This window comes from Meriones unguiculatus, chromosome 11, assembly GCF_030254825.1.
Source record: "Meriones unguiculatus strain TT.TT164.6M chromosome 11, Bangor_MerUng_6.1, whole genome shotgun sequence".
In the NCBI taxonomy this organism is placed as follows: Eukaryota; Metazoa; Chordata; class Mammalia; order Rodentia; family Muridae; genus Meriones; species Meriones unguiculatus.
In genome coordinates, this window is record NC_083359.1 from 87,123,140 (window position 1) to 87,144,964 (window position 21,825).

The window sequence follows — 21,825 nt, forward strand, 5'->3', positions numbered from 1 at the left end:
CACTGGGATGTTTGTCTGTCTTTATGCCAATACTGCCCTGCGTACTATACTGCAGAATATGTCTTGGCTGCAATAAATCAGTTATTCTCTTTAGTGCTTTTTAAGGATTGTTTCTGACCACTCTAGATTCTTTGACTTTTGGTATCATACAAAGAGTTAGTTTTTAATCTATGAACTAAACTCTTGGAATTTTAGTTAATACATCAAGCTGGGAAGTGACGTCAGGAATGCTGGCTCCTTCTAGCTTATGAAGGTGCATGTTTCTCCTGATGTTCAGGCACCTTTAGTTTCTCAGAGTTCTCAATGTAGAGATTTTATAGTTATTTTGTTCCATTTAGAAATGCTTAATGGTTTTGATACTATTATAAATGCAATTGGTTTTTACATTTCCATTTACTTTACTTAATTTATTTTGCCTATCTATTCTTAGATACATTTAAAATAATTATGTCTTCCTACTTAATTGGCACTTTTGTCAGTAGGAAGGTGTTCTTAATTAGCTGTTGTAATACTATTTGCCTTGAGGTTTGTATTAATAAATGTTAAACATAAATTAATATGTTTATAGATTAGAAGCCATTGCCATCATTGCTTGTTTTGACATTAATAACATATATTAAGATGCTATAAATATGTGAGACATATACCTATGATGAAGTAGAAACTGTGATTAATACAACAACTTTACAGTTTTAAAATTTATGTGTATGTATGTGTCTATGTGTATTTTCCCAAGTGCACAGGTACCCGCAGAGGCCAGGAGGAGGAGTTGTGATCCTCCCCAGGTGCATGCTGGGAAGCAAACTCAGGTCCTCTGCATGATAAAAACATTTCATGCTCCTTGTTTTTATGATACATCTGTTTTCATAGTTTCACATTCACTGCATTTCTGTCACTGTATTTAAATTAGACTTCCCTTTTCTAATCTATGCTGACACTCTCTTGGTTCAGGGACAAGATCTCACTAGGGGACCCATACTGGCCTTGAAGTCAGGATCTGCTTACCTTTGCCTCTAGGGAGCTGGGATTAGAGGCACATACCACAGTGCCTGGATGCAATCTCTTCTGTTTTGAGAGCTTATTTATTGATTTTATTTACTTTTTTTTTGAGACAGGGTTTGTCCGTGTAGCCCTGGCTCTCCTGGACTCCCTTTGTACACCAGGCTGGCCCCAAACTCATGGAGATCCACTTGCCTGAGATTAAAGGTGTGTGCTACCACCTCCCAGCTAGAGAATTTACATGTAGCAAAAGTAGTGGCATTACTGGTTTAAAGCCTATTATTTTGTCATTTGTTCTTTCATGATTGTCTTTTATTCCTTTCCATTGTGCTAATGAGATATTTGAAAACATTTAAACCCCTGTGCTGGGTTAGAGGTAATGCATGTGTGTATATATATTTATGTGTGTGCATACTTGTGCATGTGTGTATATGTATGCATGCATGTACATATGTGTGCATGTGTATGCATGTGTGTGCATGTGTGTATGTATGTATGTATGTATGTTGTATTTGTTTGTTAGTATATACTCAGCATATCATTAGTTATCCCCAGCTTTGTTTTTCCTATCAGGGAAGCAGAACATGTTAATATCACAAAGACCCCAATGAAGGTCTTGAGACTACTGCAGACAGGAGAAGCCTGTGAAGTTTTTGTACTATGGATACATGTGAGTCATACTTTTGTCTCTGACCAAATATCCGAGAGAGATAATTTGAAAGGAAGGCTTTATTTTTAGCTCGTGGTTTCCTAGGTTTCAGTCTGTTATCACCTGGCTTCGATGATTCTGGGCTCATGCATGGTGAGACAGAGCATCCCTGTGGGGAGCATGTGGTGGAGGTAAGGGACTCACCTCGTGGAGGACAGGGCAGAGAGCAAGACACAATAGAGCCCAGGACAAGATACTGTCCCACCGACATGCACATCCACTAACCTACTGGAGCCAGACAATCCCTCCTGAGGTTTCCAGCACCTCCCAGAATAGTGTCTAGAGGGGCCTCGTCTCCAAGCTACAATGGACAGTTCTGCAGAAAACCTATAAAAGACTTAAAAGGAAGGATCTTTCCAGGGCTGAGAGGTATAGAAACAATCTGCCATCGTAAATGCAAAAGCAGAAAGTTCCTGAACTGATTTTTCAGTAATCCTCCCCTGACCCTGTTCTGAACCAAGAAGGAAAGGAGGAGGAAGAAGAGAGAGGGGGGGGGGAGGGAGAGGGAGAGAGGAAGGGAAGATGGGAGGAAGGGAGGGGAGAGAAAAGAAAAATGAAGAGACGATTCTGTTTGGTTCTCAGTTACTAGCCATGAAGTCACATTCATTCAAAGCTACAGAGCAAACTGCAACACTGGAAAGAGGGGGAGATGGAGAGGGGTGTGGTGCGGGTCTAAGGGGCTACCAGGGTGAACACTGGACTTTCTAAACTCATTTTGCTGCTGTAACTCTGAGCAGCAAGGCATAGTCATGGTCACCTCAGCCACGGTTGTCCTCCCTGGTCTGCTATGGGTCACATGTGTGAAGCATGCAGCCCATAGAAGCTCCTCTTCCTTTCACAGCTGGAGAGTCTAACCACTTTTCATCTTTACTGTTAGAAGGGCGTTCCTCAAGGTGACTATGAGCTGTTAAGACAGTTGCAAGCCAGGGCTTAAAGAGCTTACCCTGGGGATGCATAGCAGTAGAGTATGTGCTGAGGCCTGGGCTCTACCCTCAGCACTGAGAAAGTGACTTGGCCAAAGAGACCAGTGACCTAGGGTCATGGACAGGAGGCAGCCAGTTCAGATAGAGGTCTGACTGCCTTTGGATACAAGGCATCCCCTAAAAGCCTCTCAAAGAACCACTGGTCACCTGATAGGCTTTGGGGGAAGTGACTGGGTCATGAGAGCCTCTGTCTAACCAATGGATTCATCTATTGGATTCATATTTGACGGCAACCTTGGTGTAAACTATAGGAGGTGAGACTCAGCTGGAAGAAGCAGCAGTGCAGTGGCAGGAAGCATGCCCCTTCAGGGCATACCATCCCCCAAGCCCCACCCCTGCTCCCTACCCACCGCAAGGTGAGGAGACTTTTTTCCTCCACTATATCTGCTATAATATTCTCACCACAGGCCTAAGAGCGATGGAGTCCACCAGCCATGCACCACAACCTCTAAAACTGTGCTCCAAATTTCTCCTCCTTTTAAATTGCTTCTCTTTAGGTATTTGTCACACAGCAGATGTCAGAGCAGCGCGCTGCCTTTGATCACCCAGAGACAAGGGAAGTGACACAAACTCATCAGCATCCCACACCACTCAACTTTCCCCTTCCCGAAGGTGGAAGCTGAAGGGCCCAATCCCTCAGGAAAAACACTGAGAAACTTAAAATGTGCTTTGGGCTGTTGGTCCCACTAAGGGATGGATAAGCAGAGCATTTAACTACCAACCACCATTCTGTAACAAGGATTCTACTGGAATTCTATTGGCTGCAGACAAAATTAAACCAAAGTTGGCCTGAGTCCTTATGTAAGGAGCTACAGTCTAACTGACTAGGTAAACAAACAAAAAACCCAACTGAGGAACTAACTGGTCCTTGTAAGGAGAAGCTAGATCCCAGCCATTCACAGCCACACACTTCAGCCAATCAAAGGTGGCCAACTGTTCAGACTACATCCAGATAAAGCCAACAAGGATCGCTAGGAAAACTGTCTTTGTGTCTGCTTCCATTCTCTGTATGTCACTTCCTTTTCTCTCGCTATAAATGTAATCTGCAAATGTGTTGATAGTCTGCTTTGCTGCCAGATTCTAGAATTGCAAATAAAACCCAATTAAGACTGCAAAACTAGATTTGTTTCGATTGTTTAAGCGGGTTTTTCTGTGGCTGTCATTTTCCTAATACTTCCTATATACTCCTGTATAGGGAGGTGGCATTCTCCCTATACAGGGAGGGAGAGGGAGAGAGAGGGAGAGAGGGAGAGAGGGAGAGAGAGAGAATGGAGTGCATTGGAGTAGCTATAAAGGAGTAATGCCTGGACACCTACCTGTCCATGACAGTTGCACTTAAATCCGGTGGCCAAGAAAATGAGGTCTAGGAATCCACAAATGTTTGCTTAGGCCCTGAGACTACAAGGCTACCCTACGTCCAGGAAACCCTGATCCCCAGACAAGGGCATCTGCAGTTCCTCTCCTGACTGCAATAATAGAGGCCTGCAGAGTGCAGAGGCTGGGAGCCCAGTCAAGGGTTCTCTTACTTCTGGCTTAGCACCTCCTTGATGCCTGAGGCCAGTGTGTCATGCACCCACGTCCAGAAGAGACTAGACGATTGCATCTTTCCACAATGTCTGAATAATAAAAATTTCAAAGATGTATCTATCAGTTTAGTTGGCTGCAGTTTATCAGTTAGTGTTGACTTTGCCTGATAGCTGGCTGTTGGCAATCACAGATTCTTTTCTTTCAAGGCCTGCATTAACTCTTAGAACACATACTGTATTTAAAACAATTTACACACACACTTGCAGATTACAGGATGGCTAAGAAAGGGTTAAAGTGGCCGTGGCCCTCAAAAACTGTCCTGAAGTTGGAGGCAAAGGGCTGACAGGGCAGGAGAAACTAAGCTAGAGATAGAGCTTGGGGACAAAGGCAGAGGTCCATTCACTGTGACAGTTTTCCTGCAAGAGGCTCATGGCAAATGATTGGGTTACTAGTCAGTCTGCTTGCCAAGTTCAGCCTTAGGGCTACATCTGTGCGACTGATAAGCCCCAGTGTCTGGTGTTTCTGACATGGCATATTTATAGGTATTATCATTTACTGGCACAGATAATTATCAGTTTGTGCCTCCTGGTGGGCTGGCAAATGGCAGTTGTGTAAACAAGGTGCTTAGGCACAAAATGAGATAACCTGGGTCAAAGCCATTGCTTCACAAAATGGGGTAATTATTCAACTCATCAAGAGTAACCCAGAGCAGGCCCAGCCTTGTCTTACAGGCTTGCAGTGCTGGGCTACAGCAGCCTTCCTTCTCAGTTGTGACTGGATAGGGAATGATCTGCCCGACGCAACACACTGCGGAGAAAGGGTACAAAAGTTTTTCCAGTTGGAGAGGCCTAGACCTCAGTCTCTTCAGGTGAAGCGGCAGCCAATTCTGAAGCCTCCAACGGGTCCACTTTTTTGCCAGCGAGTCCTCTCAGTTTTCCTGCCTGCAGCAGCAGAGTCCTCTCCATTCACCTGGCTGCAGCAGCACAGTTCTACCTTTGCACAGTTACCTGGGACTTCACCTGCTGATGCCCTTGGTTGACAGGAAACCTTGCATTGTGTTCTGTTCATCAGTGGTCCCTCAGGAAGCCCCTCAGAGCACCATGCAGAGTTGCCTCTACTTGGGCAGTATTGAACATTAGGCATCTTAGCTCCCGTAGGAGGACACAATACGCCCTTCCCTCCTTCCTGCCTTGGCTGGAGAGAACATCTGCATCTAAACTGGGCACATAGTATTTCACTCCCAAAACTTAAAGAGACTAACTTTGGGCTCACTGCCAAACAATAATTTCAAAACCTAGCTGAAGAAATACTTGGAGTGAAGAGCACGAAGCCAGCAACAACTACTTTTCCCTGTTCTTGAGGCAAGCACTCAAAGCTATAGACGTGGTTGTACTATCTTGACTCAGGAATTACTTTACATAAATATTTGGCATTGTGCCACTGGGTGTTGTAGGAAGTTGTCAGAAGTAGCACAAAGCTTCCACCTTTGTATTTATAGTTAGGATGTTGTCAAAGGCATGGTTTAGTACATTGCAAGTTATTTGTTGAAAAGACTCCACCTGGAAAATTCCCCTCAAATCTGCCTGCTGGAAGGTCACTGCTACTGACAAACAATGGATTTGCTATGTATTTTTTAAGAGACACCTCACACTGTTTTTTTTTTTCTTTTTTGCAATGGTTGCTAAGAAACTCAGAGTGAAAATTGAACTATACAGAATTTTTCAAAATGGAGTTGAACAAATTTTGTCCGTAGTTTCATCTTTTTTTCCCTCTCTTCATCATCCCACTGATGTTATCTTTCCTTAGTTTTCACCTTTTACATTTATTGAATCTACCTCACAATCTTTGTCAAAGAAGGCAGGGCTGAATTAGCAATGAAGGTTAGTAACAGTTTTGGGGGATGAGGTTCAGTATATGGGGCTCTGGAGAGCTGTGGCTGATTTTGGGCTTTGGGGTTACAGGCATCAAAGAGGGCAGGCACGGTGGTATCCTGGGACCTAAAACTCTAGAAGCATAAGCAGGAAAATCGCCACAAGTTCTAGGCTACCCTGGTTGGCACAGAACAGCCCAGATGACAGGGTGAGACCTTGTTTCAGAAAAAGAACCAGTCTCCTCCCTGTCCAAGACAGAATGAAAACAAAACAAAAAGAAGGGTGAAGTAGTCCTGGGTGTGGAAGAGATATCTTGATTAGGGTGTGTGGTAAGAAAGGAGCTAAGGACACATTCTGAGGACATGTTTAAGAGCAGATGGAGGAAGGGAATGCAGAGGAGCAGATAAGGTTTGAGGAAAGCCCAAGGCAAGATGGTCCATAAGGCAACAGAATATAGTATTCTCTCCCTTTAAATTATTTTTAAAAGCCTTTATGCTTCTATTCCACTCGTCATAAAACAAACCAGAGGGATTTCAGAGTGTGGCATAAAGTTAGTGTAGTCTCTACACAGCAATAAGCTTTTCTGTCCTCAGGTGAGGTTCACTCCCCAAGTTCCCATCAGCCTTACTCCTGTCAGTCTTGTGTGCAGCCCAGGTGAGGCGAGCTTTTCAACACTTTCAGGCTGAGAATGTGTCCTGGACTGCAGGTGGATGACCTTCAAATGATATAGCTCTCAAGCACTGGAGGCCCAAAGTGACACCATTGTCCACTTAGCATGTCCAGGATAGCAGGGAGGCAGGAGAGAGTTTCTGCAGGGAGACACCTGGACTCTTAAGTTAGGCTGCTTACTCTCCCTGCCTCACTTAGCAATCAAAACCTGAGCAGCGAGAGCCTTTAGATTCTTTTCTGCCAGAGAGGAGGCGAGCTCTCAGGCTGATGGGCAATCACCTCTCATCGCTCTCGAAGGAGCAGAGGCAGCAGCTGTCTTGGAGCAGATGTTTTCTGAGGTGGATTCTGAGAGCCTCTTCTCTCTGGGCATCCAGGAAGAGGCCTCAGACCCTCCTGAAACACTAAAAAGCAGCTTTCTGGGGAAGGCAACCTCAGCACACTCCAGCTTGTCAGTCTCCCTGCCTAAAGCACTGGCATATGAACTCTCAAGCTTCACACTTCGAAAGGTGGGAAATGAGCAGGAAAAAGGCAGCATGTGAGATGAAAGGAATGTGGAACTTATAAAGCAGAGTGAAAAAAAACTTGACCCATCCCAACCTTCTAATAATGTCTTTTTTTTTTTTTTTAATTTGTAGATAAGCTGAGGCTCAGAATCTGAAGTGACTTCTCAGGGGCCATGAAAGGTTTAGTAACAGGTCTAACTAAGGTTTGGCTTCCTATAGGACCCTTTCTTCTCGGGGCAGGGGTGGGAGCGGAAGCCTTAAACAAATGTTAATTGCTTATATATACTATTTCATATCACAAGCCTCAGTTCCCCTTAGTAAGCAACAATTTATATAATTTATCAGCCCAGAGCAGCCTTCCTGCCCCCAGCATACCACTTTGTCTTCCTTTTCTGACTTTTCTCTGAGCAACTTTCATTGTCACACTGAAAACATCCTGTAGTCCTTTGAACTTGTTCCATGACCCTGAACAGTTCTGTGGCTTGGCCCAGGAACAGTCAGGCAGGAACAATGCCACCAAACCCTGCTTACAGCACATTTACCAGGCTGGGCTCGGGGTCCAGGCTGAGGGCTAGGGTTCTAGCTGCTGTTCTCTTTCAGCTTCTCAAAGGCTGATCCTGTAGAAATAGCTCAGGAAGACCTGAAAATAAGCCACCAGACTTGTGTAAGTGGCAAGATCTCTGGATTTGCCCCCTCTATCGATGATGAGATAAATGAGGCTGCAGAGCCTCTTCCAGGGCAACCAGTATTTTCATGGTGGGAACCAGGACCATCAGTGCTGCTCTGAACTCTCTAGTACCAATGGGTGACTAACCCCAGTTAAGAATATAGACATATAGGAACAGGGAACAGAATGTGAACATATTCTTTTAGGCCTTATGTTTTGGCTCAGATCAGAAGACGAATGCCACTGTCGTCTCTATGCCTCTTGAAGAAGGGAGAGTCCATTTATGGTTCTATTTCTAGTGCCATAGTGAGCACACAGCAATTATTAGATGTTTGATGAATGAAACAAACCCGAACGCCCAAGCTATCTAACTTTTCTTGCTACTGTCTTAAGAGAGGGTCTCACTACGTAGCGCAGGCTGGCCTTGAGCTTTTGATTCTCTTGTCTTTGATTCTCAACCAGTGTTGAGATTATATGCACACGCCCTCATGACTGGCTACCAGTATGTTTGTCTTATAATTGAAAACTATAATCAATGCAAATGACTTTTGCTTTTGTGCACGTGTCAGAGCCCTGTGATACTCCATGGTCCCCCCACCACTCTCTTAACCTAATTGCATAGGACCTGAGGTCTTTCTGACATTTCCTCTACTTGCTATCATTTAAGCCTGTCTTAATTTATACAAAGAAAATTTGAAGCAAGGAAAATCCTCATGAGATGTGAGATGACAATTCACAAGGAAAAAGTGAAAATTAGCCTTACTTCTGTGAAATAACACTTATTAACATGCATTTACCTTATTTTAAGATGAATTTAAATCGAACTATTTCTCACCAATGAGGCTGGAAAACCTCCAAAATTTGACCACATACTTGTGCTATGATAAAATAAGAACTTTGTCCCAGATTATTGGCAGAAATAAAAACCAGCATAATTTAGAGAAATTTTGGCAGTATTTGGAGAAATTCTATAAGCATTTACCATTTGATCTAGAAATCACACCCAATATTGTCATTTGGGAATCTAGATTTCCTGAACACTGTCCAAAACACATGTCTGCAAAAAAATACGAACAAGACAAATGCACCAAAGTGCTATGATGGCATTATGTGTAACAGCAAAAAACTAATAAAGCCCGAGTCAACAGGATCTGAGTTTCAAAAGCAATGCCCTGGGGTCAGAAGAGTCAGCCCTCTACCTAGATGAGTTACTTTTACAGTGAAAAGATATCTAGAGTGCACTGACAGAACTCAGAAAACTGGCTACTCTCCTGGTTACAGTTTACACATGAAAGGATAAAAAGTCAGCCCAGCGTGGAAAAGACACATAAAACACCCAGGAGCCAGAGCAAGTTTTCAGTTGTCCCCTCCTGGACAGTCACTGAGTTTCCAGGTGGGTGGCAACATGCAGGAAGAAGGGCTAACCACAGAAGGTTTGCTGTCACAAGTTTGGTCACATAAACATGACCCTCTATAGGTCAGCTGACACTGTGTGGCCTGGACTCCTGCCATAATGTTGTTAACACAGACTACCCAGTGAAGTTCAAGGTCCCAGAAAAAAGAGATTCTTACTGGCAAGGATATCCCAAGACTTAGAGGTATTTTTCCAAGAGTTGGAAAAGGGTGAGAATTCTCTTTGGAATTTTCAGGTTTGGAAACGCAGTCCATTTGAATTATTCCTTTACTGCAAACTGACCTAGAAGCAATGCAGTCCACCAGTATACCTATATACACTCTTTAAAATGTGTATTTATGACCATACAAATATAAACACCGCAAGTCATTGGTCTCTTGAAAAGATGCTACAACAGCCCACATGATCAACTTAAAAACAGGTAAAGTACTTCTTTTCTTTTTCCTAAATTACTAGAGAAATGAGATGATGATGTAGGTGGAGACAGAGGGACTTTTCTTTGTAAAAGTCCTTTAGCTTTGAAAAAGAAAGAAAAAGGGAACGAACGGGCTGTTTTTCAAGTATTACTAAAGTAGTGTATGTGTCCAGAGAGCACCATTCTTTAAAGCAACAAAACACTCCTCTCATTACAAGTATAAATACCACATGAAAAGATGAGATTGAAAAAATAAAAATATGATCCAGCATCTGAGTATAACTTTCAGTTTATGGTGTTATAGGTGATAAGTATGTTAAATGATCCGCGAAGGCAGTCAGCAAAATCAATATTGTGCTGAACTACAGAGTTTGATTTTCAACCAAAACCTTAAATTTATACTGTAAATTGGTATCTTAGGGTTTCTACTGCTGCAATCAAACACCATGAACAAAAAGCAAATTGGGGAGGAAAGGTTTTATTTGGCTTAAACTTCCAGATCACTGTTCATCACTGGAGGAAGTCAGGACAGGGCAAGAAGCTGGGGCAGGAGCAAATGAAAAGGCCATGGGGGGGGGGTGTGTGTGCTGCTTACTGGCTTGCTCAGCCTGCTTTCTTACAGAACTCAGGACCACCAGTCCAGGGATGGCACCACCCACAATGGGCTGGGCCCTTTCCCATTGATCAGTAATTGAGAAAATATCTTACAGCTGGATCTCATGGAGGCATTTCCTCAGCTGAGGCTCCTTCCTCTCTGATGACTCTACTGTGTCAAGATGACACACAAAATGAGCCAGTACAAATGGCAACCTACAGACTAAATGAGACATCAACAAATTAGTTTCTGATACTTTGTTACATCCCAGTTTAGACTAATACATTACAAAACAAAAAGCAAGACTCAAATATTTCTAAGACAACAAAGTATAAAGTAAATGTATAAGTTATATAATGGTAAGTTGTCATGTGTTGCTTAACCTTGTTAAAAGTGGGCTCTGGACTGAGGAGGACTTCCCTTTTCCCTTCCAAACCCTCTGTTCAGAAGCAGGCTGACCCTCTAACAAAGAAAACATAAAATAGCAGATAATTAAGGATATTAAAATATTGTGTGCTTGAGAACAACCAGCAGGCAATGCATTTCTAACTAAAGTTGCTATTGTTTATCCAACAAGAAAAAAATGTGTCTACAGTGAAAGAGAAGCCATGCTCATTTGTGGAGATGGCAGAAGGGGCACGCTCTACCTAGGACTCTCATCTGGGAACTCCAGCTGAATGTCTCAGCTTCCCCAGCATTACATTTAGAAAAACTGTGTTGTGTCAATCAAAGAAAAAGATGAATAAGGAGGGAGGAATGTATGTAGGCAAGTGAGAGTATCACTCCCTCTTGGACTTTTAACATGGTAAGACAACAGTGAGTATACAGAAAGACACAGGAATAAGTGAGGAAATCAGCAGGTTCTAAGTCCTATGTGCAATAAAAGAGTTGTTGAACTTGGGATGTTAAAAGAAGCTCAAAAACCCAACAATGCGGCCTGCCATAGTGGCGCCTGCTTTTAATCCCAGCATTCAGGAGGCAGAGGCATAAGGATCTCTTTGAGTTCACAGCCAGCCTGGTCTCATAGTGGGCTATAAAGGCCAGCCAAGGCTACACAATGAGACCCTATGTAAAAATAAATAAATACCAATGGTGCTTAGCTGAGTGCATCATGCTTGCAGTAGAGTGCATGGAGAGATGTGTTATAGGTAATGAAGACTAGTATATGAATAAGACTGTGGACAAAAGTGGGTGAATGACAAGTTCACTGAGGAGAGGAGTCATCAGGATTTGCAAAGATCATCTCCATGGAGACTGAAACCATCATAGTAGAGGTAGCATTAAAGAGCGTAGCAGTGAGCAGAATCACACTATCAGGGACTGCGTGGGAGAGATGTGCAGTTGGATGGCAGCAACAATGATAGCTTGTTTTAAGGGTAAAATTTAATGGAGGGGATTAGTCATGAGTTACGGTGAGAAACACTAGGAATGAACTGAGAGCTCCTTTGCGAAAGGGTTCACCCTCCTTGTCTATTTTTATGTGAGGTTTTCTTATATGGCAAAAATATCAGGTGCCTGAGAGAAGCAGGGAATTTCCAAGATTAATGGTATAGAGATGGCATTAATGAGGCAAAAGACAGTTAGTAGTAGCCAGGGTTGGCCATGTTAGTCCCAGTCAGCTTCAGGTAAGTCTTACAACCCTGTGATGGCCTCAGTTTCCAGCCACCACGCAACCCCTCACCCATGCCTATCAGATTACCTTACACACAGTCATTAAAAAGAACAAGAACATGAATGATATGAAATGAGGTCCCAGATCCATCAGGCAAGACAAGCCATGTAAAATTCAAAGCCGTGTATACAGTGTCAACATAGTGTGGGCAGAGATGGGATTGAGGGGTGCTAGTACAAAATCCAGCACTTCTGCACACTAGCTATTCTAAGCTGAGGGAGATGCAAGAAGCAGCAGGGGCAAAAGGCTTTTCTGATCTCCTCTGGAGGCCATATGACCTAGGAAGGATTTTCTGTCTTACTCTGAAGCAGGCCATGAGACCAGTGTGCAAGAACTGAATTCTTGTTACCTGGATCAGACCCTGTTTGCCCTATCAAACTTCCTGGAGCTCTTCAGTCCTCAACAAACTACAACAACACACCCATCCATCATTGTTTCCATAAGAAGTTTCCCAAATTATGCAGAATTTACCATTTGTATGCTTTTCTCTTGCAATCTGTCTATTGTTGCAGGACCTTAGCCACGAACTCAAGATCTTTAGAAGATTCTTTTCTGGTTTCTGAAAGGGAAAATAAAATGTATGGCTGTGCAGAATGGCACATATCCAAGAAACTGATCACTCCGATTGCCTAGAGCGAAGAAGTGAATATATGGGACAATGGTCAGACCTAGGGATCATGCTTCTTTTGAATCTGAACTACGTACAGTATGCACTCCAAACAGTAATGACAGGGTATACTACAAGGGAGAAGAGGGAATGAAGGGTCCTCTGCAGCTTTTTGCTTCTCAGACAGGTACCTCATGAGACACAATATGTCAGTTTCCTCTGAGAAAAGTGGCAGCTGTGATCAGTGGTTGGTAACACCTGCCAATTTACTTGGAAAGCTGAGGTAGGAGGATCACAAGCTCACATGAGTTACAAAGTGAGATCTACTTAAAACAAAACAAAAACCTTAACTATTAATCAATCCATGACTGTTGGGAATTAACAAAATTTAAAAAGGAGGTATATTTTACATGTGTAACTAAAGCTATAAGCTGCTTGTGACTCATTCTTTTTAAGTGCTGGCCTTCTATGGGTCAATTAACAATAAAACCATCACTGGTCTTTCAGTGGTGAAGACCCAGGAAGTGCTTAGAACTAGTTGCAAGGCTCAAGAACAACCAATGGTATGAGCTTTACGCTAATCACAATGCTAAGGTGTAAACTGTTAACAGTAAATACAACCAGCTATTCCTTCCTGGCCTAAAGCTAACAAATTAAAAGGTAAACTGATGACAAAAATACAATTGCTATTTCTATCTTAAAACACTTCTTGAATTCCATGCCACAAAAAGGAACCGCAAGCTTAAACCAAGTAATGTTTAATGATTAAATATTTCTGATCTGTTCTGATCCGAAACGTTGAGGACTGCTATCATACTCAAAGCACACATCAACCTGGAGTGTGTGACCTGTTCAGCAGACTGCAAGGAGCAAAGACGTAGGTGGCTGGTGGGAGTCTTCCTTCCCACTGTGCCCACCCATTCTCCTTCATGGCATCATTTGACTTCTGCTCTATTAAGACTGTGCCTTTCTATTTCTCCCTCTATCTCCTTCCCCTGACACTCAGGGCACTGTCCCCTACTCCCTAACCAACAGATGATCCCCCAGATCCTTCTGAGCTGGTATTTAAACTCAATGAGCCCAGAAATCTACAAGGGCTCTACCTCTGCTGACAGTTGGTGATACTAAATTTTAAAACCTTTTGTCCTCAAATTGGGAGACAAAATACTACAGCGTGGAAAGTGTTCCATGACATCAGCAAGGCATAGATGGACTGGATGTGGCTGGGAGTTGGGCTGGACAGTGAACGTGTAGATGTGGTTTCAGTGCAATTGGAGCAAACCGTCTCATCTCCAAGTCAGGCACGCAGAGACAGATTTTAGCTTCTGGGAAGAGTTTTGGTTAAAAACAACCCAGAAAGAAAATTTAAAGAACTCCAAAAGGGCATTGATTGCAGCTGGTAAAAGTCAAGGCTCTAATGTTACTAGTTAAAGCTTTTAAAGTGCTCATTGCTCTCCTTTATGATCGGCTCATCATGAAAGCAGCTGTGGTTAACACTGTGGCGTGCTGGCAGGAGACAATGTGTTTCATTTTTAGCAAGTTCTCATACAAATGGTAGATGTTCCCAGGGTCCTGCGGGCAGATCTGCCTTTCAGTTCCTGGGAAGCTCAGCTTATCTAAATTGCCATCCCTGTCCACTTAAATGGTGAAATGGACATTTTTAGCATCCTCTAGTGGCGATGCAGTGGGTGAATAAAATCCCCAGGTGGCATTCAGCTTACACCAAACTCTAAACTTCAGGCTATTTGTTTTCCTTCCAAAAATTATCAAGTAAGGACAAAGTTGCAGTTCAGGAACCAAGGACACCCCATTTCTCGAAAAAGCACATGAAGAGCTCTCATTTTATTTTTAAAGTCTCTGGTAACTCATTAATTGCAGCCCTTAGCATATGAAGTAGGAGAAGCTGTCTTTAGGATGAAGACTGCATAATTTCAACTGGTTGTGGTGAACATGCCTATAATTGTAATTTCCATATTCTTTTCAGTTAGACAACTTTTAAAACTGAATGTGGTTTCTTAAATATAATGTAATTGTAGATAATTTTCTAATGAATGCAATTTCTTAAATTGAATATAGCTCAAGACAGCAATCGTTTCTTTTGTAGAGAACTCTTCTGTTATTATGTTTTTAAAATCCTTAAAAGTCTGAGATTAGGAGGTGTTTTCTTTAAAGGTTGTAAAGGTTCCTTTTTTCACATACAAAGTCCTTAAACAAAATGGAACTGTTCTTAAATAGTGTGGAGAAGTGAAATTCAGGTTTTACCTTAATACATGCATCAATTGTTCCTGGATAATCATCTGAATAGCCACATTGTTCTGAAATGCCACTTCTGTCATATATCACTATTCTATAGGTGGGTGGGACTTTTGATTCTGTTACTATTTGTCTATCTTTACTTAGGTAATTAAGAATCTTAGTATCATAAATGTTGTAATACACTGATGAGGGTCTGGTGAGCTAAGTCCCTCCCTCACCATATTACTTCTCTATGAAGACTGTTCTAGCTTTACTTCACCTTTATTCCTCATGGAACTGGCTGTGGATTTGAACAGAGGTTTTAAAAAGAAACAATAAAATGGCTAGGAAAATATCTTTAGGGAAATGCATATTAAAACAACTTCAAAACCTCATCTCACCCTGGTAAGAATGACTTAGATCAAGAAAACCAACAAATGTTGATGGGGATGAGGGGAAGGCAGAACCTTTAGTCACTGTTAATGGTACTGCAAACTGGTGCAGCCACTCTGGAAAACACTATGGAGACTTCTCAGAAAGCTAACACTAAGCTACCATATGAGCCAGCTCTACTACTTTTTGGCATACGGCCAAATGACTTGATAGCCTACTCCACAAACACTTGCTCAACCATATTCACAACCAGCATGGCAAGGTATTTCTAAAGGTGCAAAAGTGGCATATACATCTTTACAGTAACAAAGAACTATCTAATTGGACTTAAGACCCCCTCAGCAGGAGGAAAATCATGTCTGGTACTGTAAACCTACAATTACCTGGGGCTAGTGAGGTCATGGATCTTAGAGAATCTATTATTGCCTCTTTACCAGATTAGCATACTTATTCTAAGTGCATTCTAAATACTTATACTCACAGAGAAATGTAGATAACACTCCTCATCAAAGAGGCTTCTTTTTAGACCATTATGAAGGTCACAGCTAGTCAAGCTTCAGACAACTGACCACAGAGTGCCCAAACCAAATGAATACATCTACAATTTTATTCCTGTACCCAAGGCTTGGAAACATCATGGAAAGGGGTTTGGAAAGATTGTAAAAGCCAGAGGAGCAGGAAGTCTGCTGAGAGATTGTTCTGGCTGTGACAAGGGAAGCTATACCCATGAAATCTCACCAATAAATAAGGCCTGAATAATTCCAAAACCAGCTTATAGTCTAAAACAGATGGGGTAAATCTCACAGGATTCTATCCCCAGATGAATTATAAGCAATTAAGAACTACTGTGAGAGGGAAAATTCTCTGGAGATGATTCCCAATCGGTTATCCTATACCAAATAGTCAGCCCTAGACACATACACAATTCAGGCATCACTGGAAGTACTCAGCATGCTGTATTTAGGTTTTATTCACTTACATGTATCTGACAACAGTAGCAAAGAGGAGGCCCCGAATTTAGGCGGTGTGTGGATATGGAGGCATAAGAGGGAGGAGGAATGATATATTTTGATTAAATGAAGAAAAGGTTAAAAAAAATCCTGGTTTTCAATCACACACATAAAATAACTGCCTCAGATACACCAGTTCATTTCACCTATCCTTTAACATATATTGTTTATCTATCTTTCCTCACTATTTTAATTTTTTTGCACTCTTTACAGCTGTGACATCTCTTTAAAGTAATTCCAGACTTCTGTCGATTTTTTTTCCACAAAGATGAATCATCCCTTTGTCTAAGGTACCTTTTGGAAAAAGTTAACACTAAAATTGTGCCTTTTAGTAGTGTGTACCGCTAAGTGCACAACTTAGTGTTTGTTTTTAATATAAGACCTTAAAAACCATCACTATTAATTGAAGAATGTTACCATCATAACCAAAAGAAATCCAGGTAACCACTAATCTACTATCTATGCACGTCTTTTCTAAAAATTGTGCATAATACATGGCCTCTATGTTGCAGTATGCATTTTATTCATATATATATATATATATATATATATATATATATATATGTAACATTAACATTATGGCATTGTATGAATATACATCTTGTCTATCAGTTGATGGACATCTGCATTCTATTTTGGCGGCTACTATAAGTACATATTCAAGTGTCTATGGGAATTGTGATTAGTCCTCTTAAGTAGACACAAGGAGGAGAATACAGTATTATATTATGGTAGTTGTATGTCTAAGAAGTTATCAAATAGGTTTCCACAGCAGCTGCACCATTTAAAAATTTAACAACAATGTATGAATCCTGATTTGTGGGGCTTTGCTAGATTAGGTTCAAGTTTGATGTCTCCAGACAGCCATTTATTTGTGCTTGGTCTGTGAGGGTGGACTCCCTCTTCTCCCTCACCCTCTGATCTGAGTGACCCCAGGCCTTGTAAGGAGAGTCACATATCCTTCAGTTAGTATTACAGGCCAGACCCTTTACTGATAAGAAAATGGGTTCAGCTAGCTATTTATTCCTGGAAATACCCCACCCTACAAGGATCTCAGTCTTCAGCAGTGGCCTTCAATTGTACTTGGAGACACCCCCCCATAGGATAATTAAATATTGTATTCTCCTTCTTGTGGTAGGACCATGATGGAAAATGAGGCACATGTAAATCAAGTATCCCTGAACCCATCAAATCAAACACATTCACCCTAGAAATCCCTCCCACTGCCCAAGGTTTATAAATCCCTGATTTCAAATATGTGTGCTGGGGTGCATGCATGCTGATGGGATTGTGTGCTGCATGATGCCAACAGCCTTCTACCACAGTCATCTTGCGATTCACAGGGCCTGGGCCTTGCCAGGTCTGGACTTCACCCGGTAAGCCAACTAGGCATGGGCTTTTGCCTGCACCTCTGCCATGTTCAGCAAAGGAGCTTAACCAAAAACTGTAACACTTTATTATCACCATAGGCTTTAGAACACCAGAGTTTCCACTACCACCATGACCTCATTCTAAAAGAGCTAAACTGTAACTGTAACACTCCATGAAAACCTTTTCCACATCACACCTTAGCCTTAGAGGACTCAGGCCTCATCCTAAAGCACTCCAGCCCCCCTTGAGAGAAATGGAGTGCCCACAGATCAGAAAACATTGATTTTTTTTTCCCACAAGCACAGGTTTCGAGTGTTTAGTATAATCTGACTTTTTTCACTTCCACCTTCTAATGGCTAATGATGGTGTCTTTTTACTTGCTCTGTCCAACAGATTGCTGGTTGAAGAGACAGTTCTTTTGCATACTCAGTGATTTGCGCATTCTGTGAAAAGCCATTCCAAGGATGCATTTCTGGATTCCCACTGGTGTGTGTCCATCTCCTCTCACACTGAAGAGCAGTTTTACTAATTCACCCAACTGTTTATTACAGTGAACTCGTCATCTGGAGCTGTCTTTTCTTCATTTTAGTATTCTAAACCCAGTATTAAGCAGACTCTTAAAGCATGTTCATCACACAAATAAAATTAATCAGGATAAGAATGGTGATTGGTCCTCTTAACTAGAGTGCTTCACCTTCTGAGGTGGCTCAGAAATTCTGCATGCTCTCTCTACCAACAATAGTTACTATTGGTTCTGACGCCTACTGAGCATAGCAACTGGCACCTTAAAGTAGAGTGGTAAGTCATGAACCCAAACAGTTATAAGTGAAAGCAGTAAGTGTTCCTGGGCACATGTACTTTTGTGGGTACATGCTTCAAATTCCAGTTTCAGGAGCAAAACAGGAATGTGAGTTTCAGGCCAGTATGGGCCACATAAGTTCTAGGACACCTGGTCTCATAACAACAGTAACTGCGTATGACCTTGTAAAAGTCACTGTTCTTCATTACGGCTACTGCAGGAGTCAGGAGCAGAGAGAGACCTCTTCACCAGATGCTCAGTCAAAGTAATTACCTGATAACTTAGTTTTGGTTTTTGGGTTTTTTTTTTAAGAAAATTAACATTTTTTAGTTCAATGCGCAAAGATTTTTTTTTGAAGAGGTAAAGAACTTGAATTATATTAATAATATGGTTTGGGTTTTTTTCTCTGAAAGACCAAGCTATTCTATGAAAATAAGTCTCGGAGGCTTATGATTATATGTATTTGTACACACGACTGGGAGTAACATAAGCTCTCTCATCTCTCATTTTGGCCTTTCATGCTAACTGGTTTCTTTTGTCCAAGACAAAATTACTTCAAAGAGTATTTAAAATAGCAAATCATTATTTTTGCTACAGGCTAATTTTCTTAGTTATTTGAAATGTAAACAACCATAGGTCTCACTATAAGGCTTCCACTTCATACTGGAAAGAATTAAGTTAATACTATTTTCATGTCTTTTGTAACAGGTACTTAATACCTTTGCTGTCAGGGGGAAAGAATGGTATAACATTTTCAAATGCTCTGAAACTGCCAGTTTTGTTCTATTATGCAAACCTTAAGAACCTACTCATCATACCACTAGGAAGTATAAGTCTTCAAAGAAAAACCACAAACAAGAATGCCAAGATCTTCTCCAACCACAATTATTTTTAATCTATGAAATAGTTTTCTTACAAATTAAGTAGTTTTTAGGAGTGACATTTCCTGCTGATGTGGTCTGTTTAATGACTGTAGTCAGAAAGGAAGTTGGGCTTGTTATTTTTCCAGAAATTGCAAAAAGTACCATCATTAAGAAAAGGAGGAGAAAGATTTGTACCCATCTTTTTGGGACATGTAAGGTGAGAGTGAAGTCTCACAATTGGAGAATCTGTGAATGTTGTTGGAGGAGCTTGAGATGCTCTCCAGTAAGCGGGTTATTCCTCTTCCTCGAACACTGCTGCTGGGCCCCGAAATTTTTACCCCAGATGGGTAATAACCTAAGGTATTGAAAAGACAGTAAAACAGACATAGAAATTTTGTATCTGCATTATAAAGAGGCATTTCACTTAAATTCACACTACTGTAGGACTCTCACTAAGAAACAAGGAAAAGATCATGAGCAGAAGGCAAGCGGGTGAAGAAAAATGTTTCTTTTTTTATTTAGGACAAGAAACCCTAACTAAAGTTTTCTAGGTACCTCTGGATATTTCACGTAAATAGCTTTTAAAAATTCTCCTGTCCCAAAATGGCGTCATATATCACACTGAAACTAACTATAGTTACAAGAAAAACAGGGTTTCTTAGAAATATACTACACAAAAGTCTGAGGAATGCTACATTACACTAGTGATAATAACACATAAATTCAAACTGCTTGAACTGCTAATTTCAAACAAAACTCAATTCAACAAGCTCCTTTTATTATCCTCATGGCCACCCAGAAACACCCTGGAATCTTTTTGTAAGGTTTAAGGTGTAACTCCATTCTTAAAAAAACTGAAGGTATGCCTTTCTCTTCTGGTCCCAGACACTGTGGGAAGCTGCTTGTTACCGTGCAGACATGGTCAAGTCCAAGAACCACATCACACACAACCAATCCTGCAAATGACACAGAAATGGCATCAGGAAACCTGGGTCACAAAAACACAAATCTCTAACGGGGGTGGTCCCCAAGTTCTTGAGGAACATATGCTTTGCCAAGAAAGCACAACAAGAAAAACCTGAAGCATAGAAACAGGCTGGTGGATCAATGGAATTAAATAGAAGACCCAGAAATAAACCCACACAGTTATGGACACCTGATTTTTGACAAAGAAGCCAAAACCATACAATGGAAAAAAGATAGCATCTTCAACAAATGGTGCTCCTCTAACTGGATATCTACATGTAGAAAAATGCAAATAGATCCATACTATTACTGCACAAAACGAAAAGTCCAAGTGGATGAAAGACATAAAACCTCAACATAAAATCAAGCACACTAAATCAGTTAGAAGAAAAAGCAGGGAAGAGCCTTGACCTCATTGGCACAGGAGACAGCTTCCTGAACAGAACACCAACAGCACACGCTCTAAGATCAACAATCAATATATGGTACCTCATGAAACTGAAAGCTTCTGTAAGCAAAGGACACTGTAGTCAGAACAAAACGACAGCCTACAGACTGGGAAAGGATCTTCACCAACCTTATATCTGACAGAGGCTAACATCCAGAATATATAAAGAACTGAAGAAGTTAAACACCAACAAACCAAGAAATCCAATTTAAAAATGGGACACAGAGCTAAACAGAGAATTCTCAATAGAGGAATATCAAATGACAGAGAAACACTTAAATGCTCAACATCCTTAGTCATCAGGGAAATGCAAATGAAAATGACCCTGAGATTTCACCTTACATCCATTAGAATGGCTAAGATGAAAAACTCAGGTGACAATACATGCTGGAGAGGTTGTGGAGAAAGGGGAACCCTCCTCCATTGCTGGTGGGAATGTAAACTTGTACAACCACTTTGGAAATCAATCTGGTGCTTCCTCAACATCCACCTATACCACTTCTAGGCATATATCCAAAATATGCTCAAGTACACAACAAGGACATTTGCTCAACTACGTTTGTAGCAGCTTTATTCGTAATAGCCAGAATCTTGAAACAACCCAGATGTCCATCAACGGAGGAATGGATACAGGAATTGTGGTACATTTACACAATGGAATACTACTCAGCAATTAAAAACAAGGAAATCATGAAATTTGCAGGAAAATGGAACTAGAAAAGACAATCCTGAGTGAGGTATCCCAAAAGCAGAAAGACACACACAGTATACAGTCACTTATAAGTGGATATTAGACATATAAGAAAATCATACTAAAATCTGTACACCTAAAGAAGCTAAGCAAGAAGGACAACTCTGGGTAAGATGCTCAATCCTCATTCAAAAAGGCAAATGGGACAGATATCAGAAGAGGGAGAGAACAGGGAACAGGACAGGAGCCTACCATAGAGGACATTTGAAAGACTCTACCCAGCAGGGTATTAAAGCAGATGCTGAGACTCATAGCCAAACTTTGGGCAGAGTGTAGGGAATTTTATGAAAGAAGGGGGACATAGAAAGACCTGGAGGGGACAGAAGCTCCACAAGGAGATCAACAGAACCAAAATACC

The 21,825-nt window shown here is 41.4% G+C and overlaps 1 protein-coding gene across 2 annotated transcripts in view; it reads right to left on the minus strand.

Annotated features, from left to right (window-relative positions):
* The window catches only part of Mael (maelstrom spermatogenic transposon silencer), a 65,108-nt gene that overhangs the window by 9,476 nt on the left and 33,807 nt on the right, over window positions 1-21,825 (minus strand). The window contains exon 12 of one of the 2 annotated variants that reach the window (XM_060364616.1): window positions 19,309-19,657. The exons of the other annotated variant lie outside the window; for it this stretch is intronic. Within the exon in view, the coding sequence (XP_060220599.1) occupies window positions 19,470-19,657 (188 nt within the window). The 3' untranslated portion in view covers window positions 19,309-19,469. Of the gene's footprint in view, window positions 1-19,308; window positions 19,658-21,825 lie in introns of those variants that run through there. 2 annotated transcript variants of the gene reach the window in all.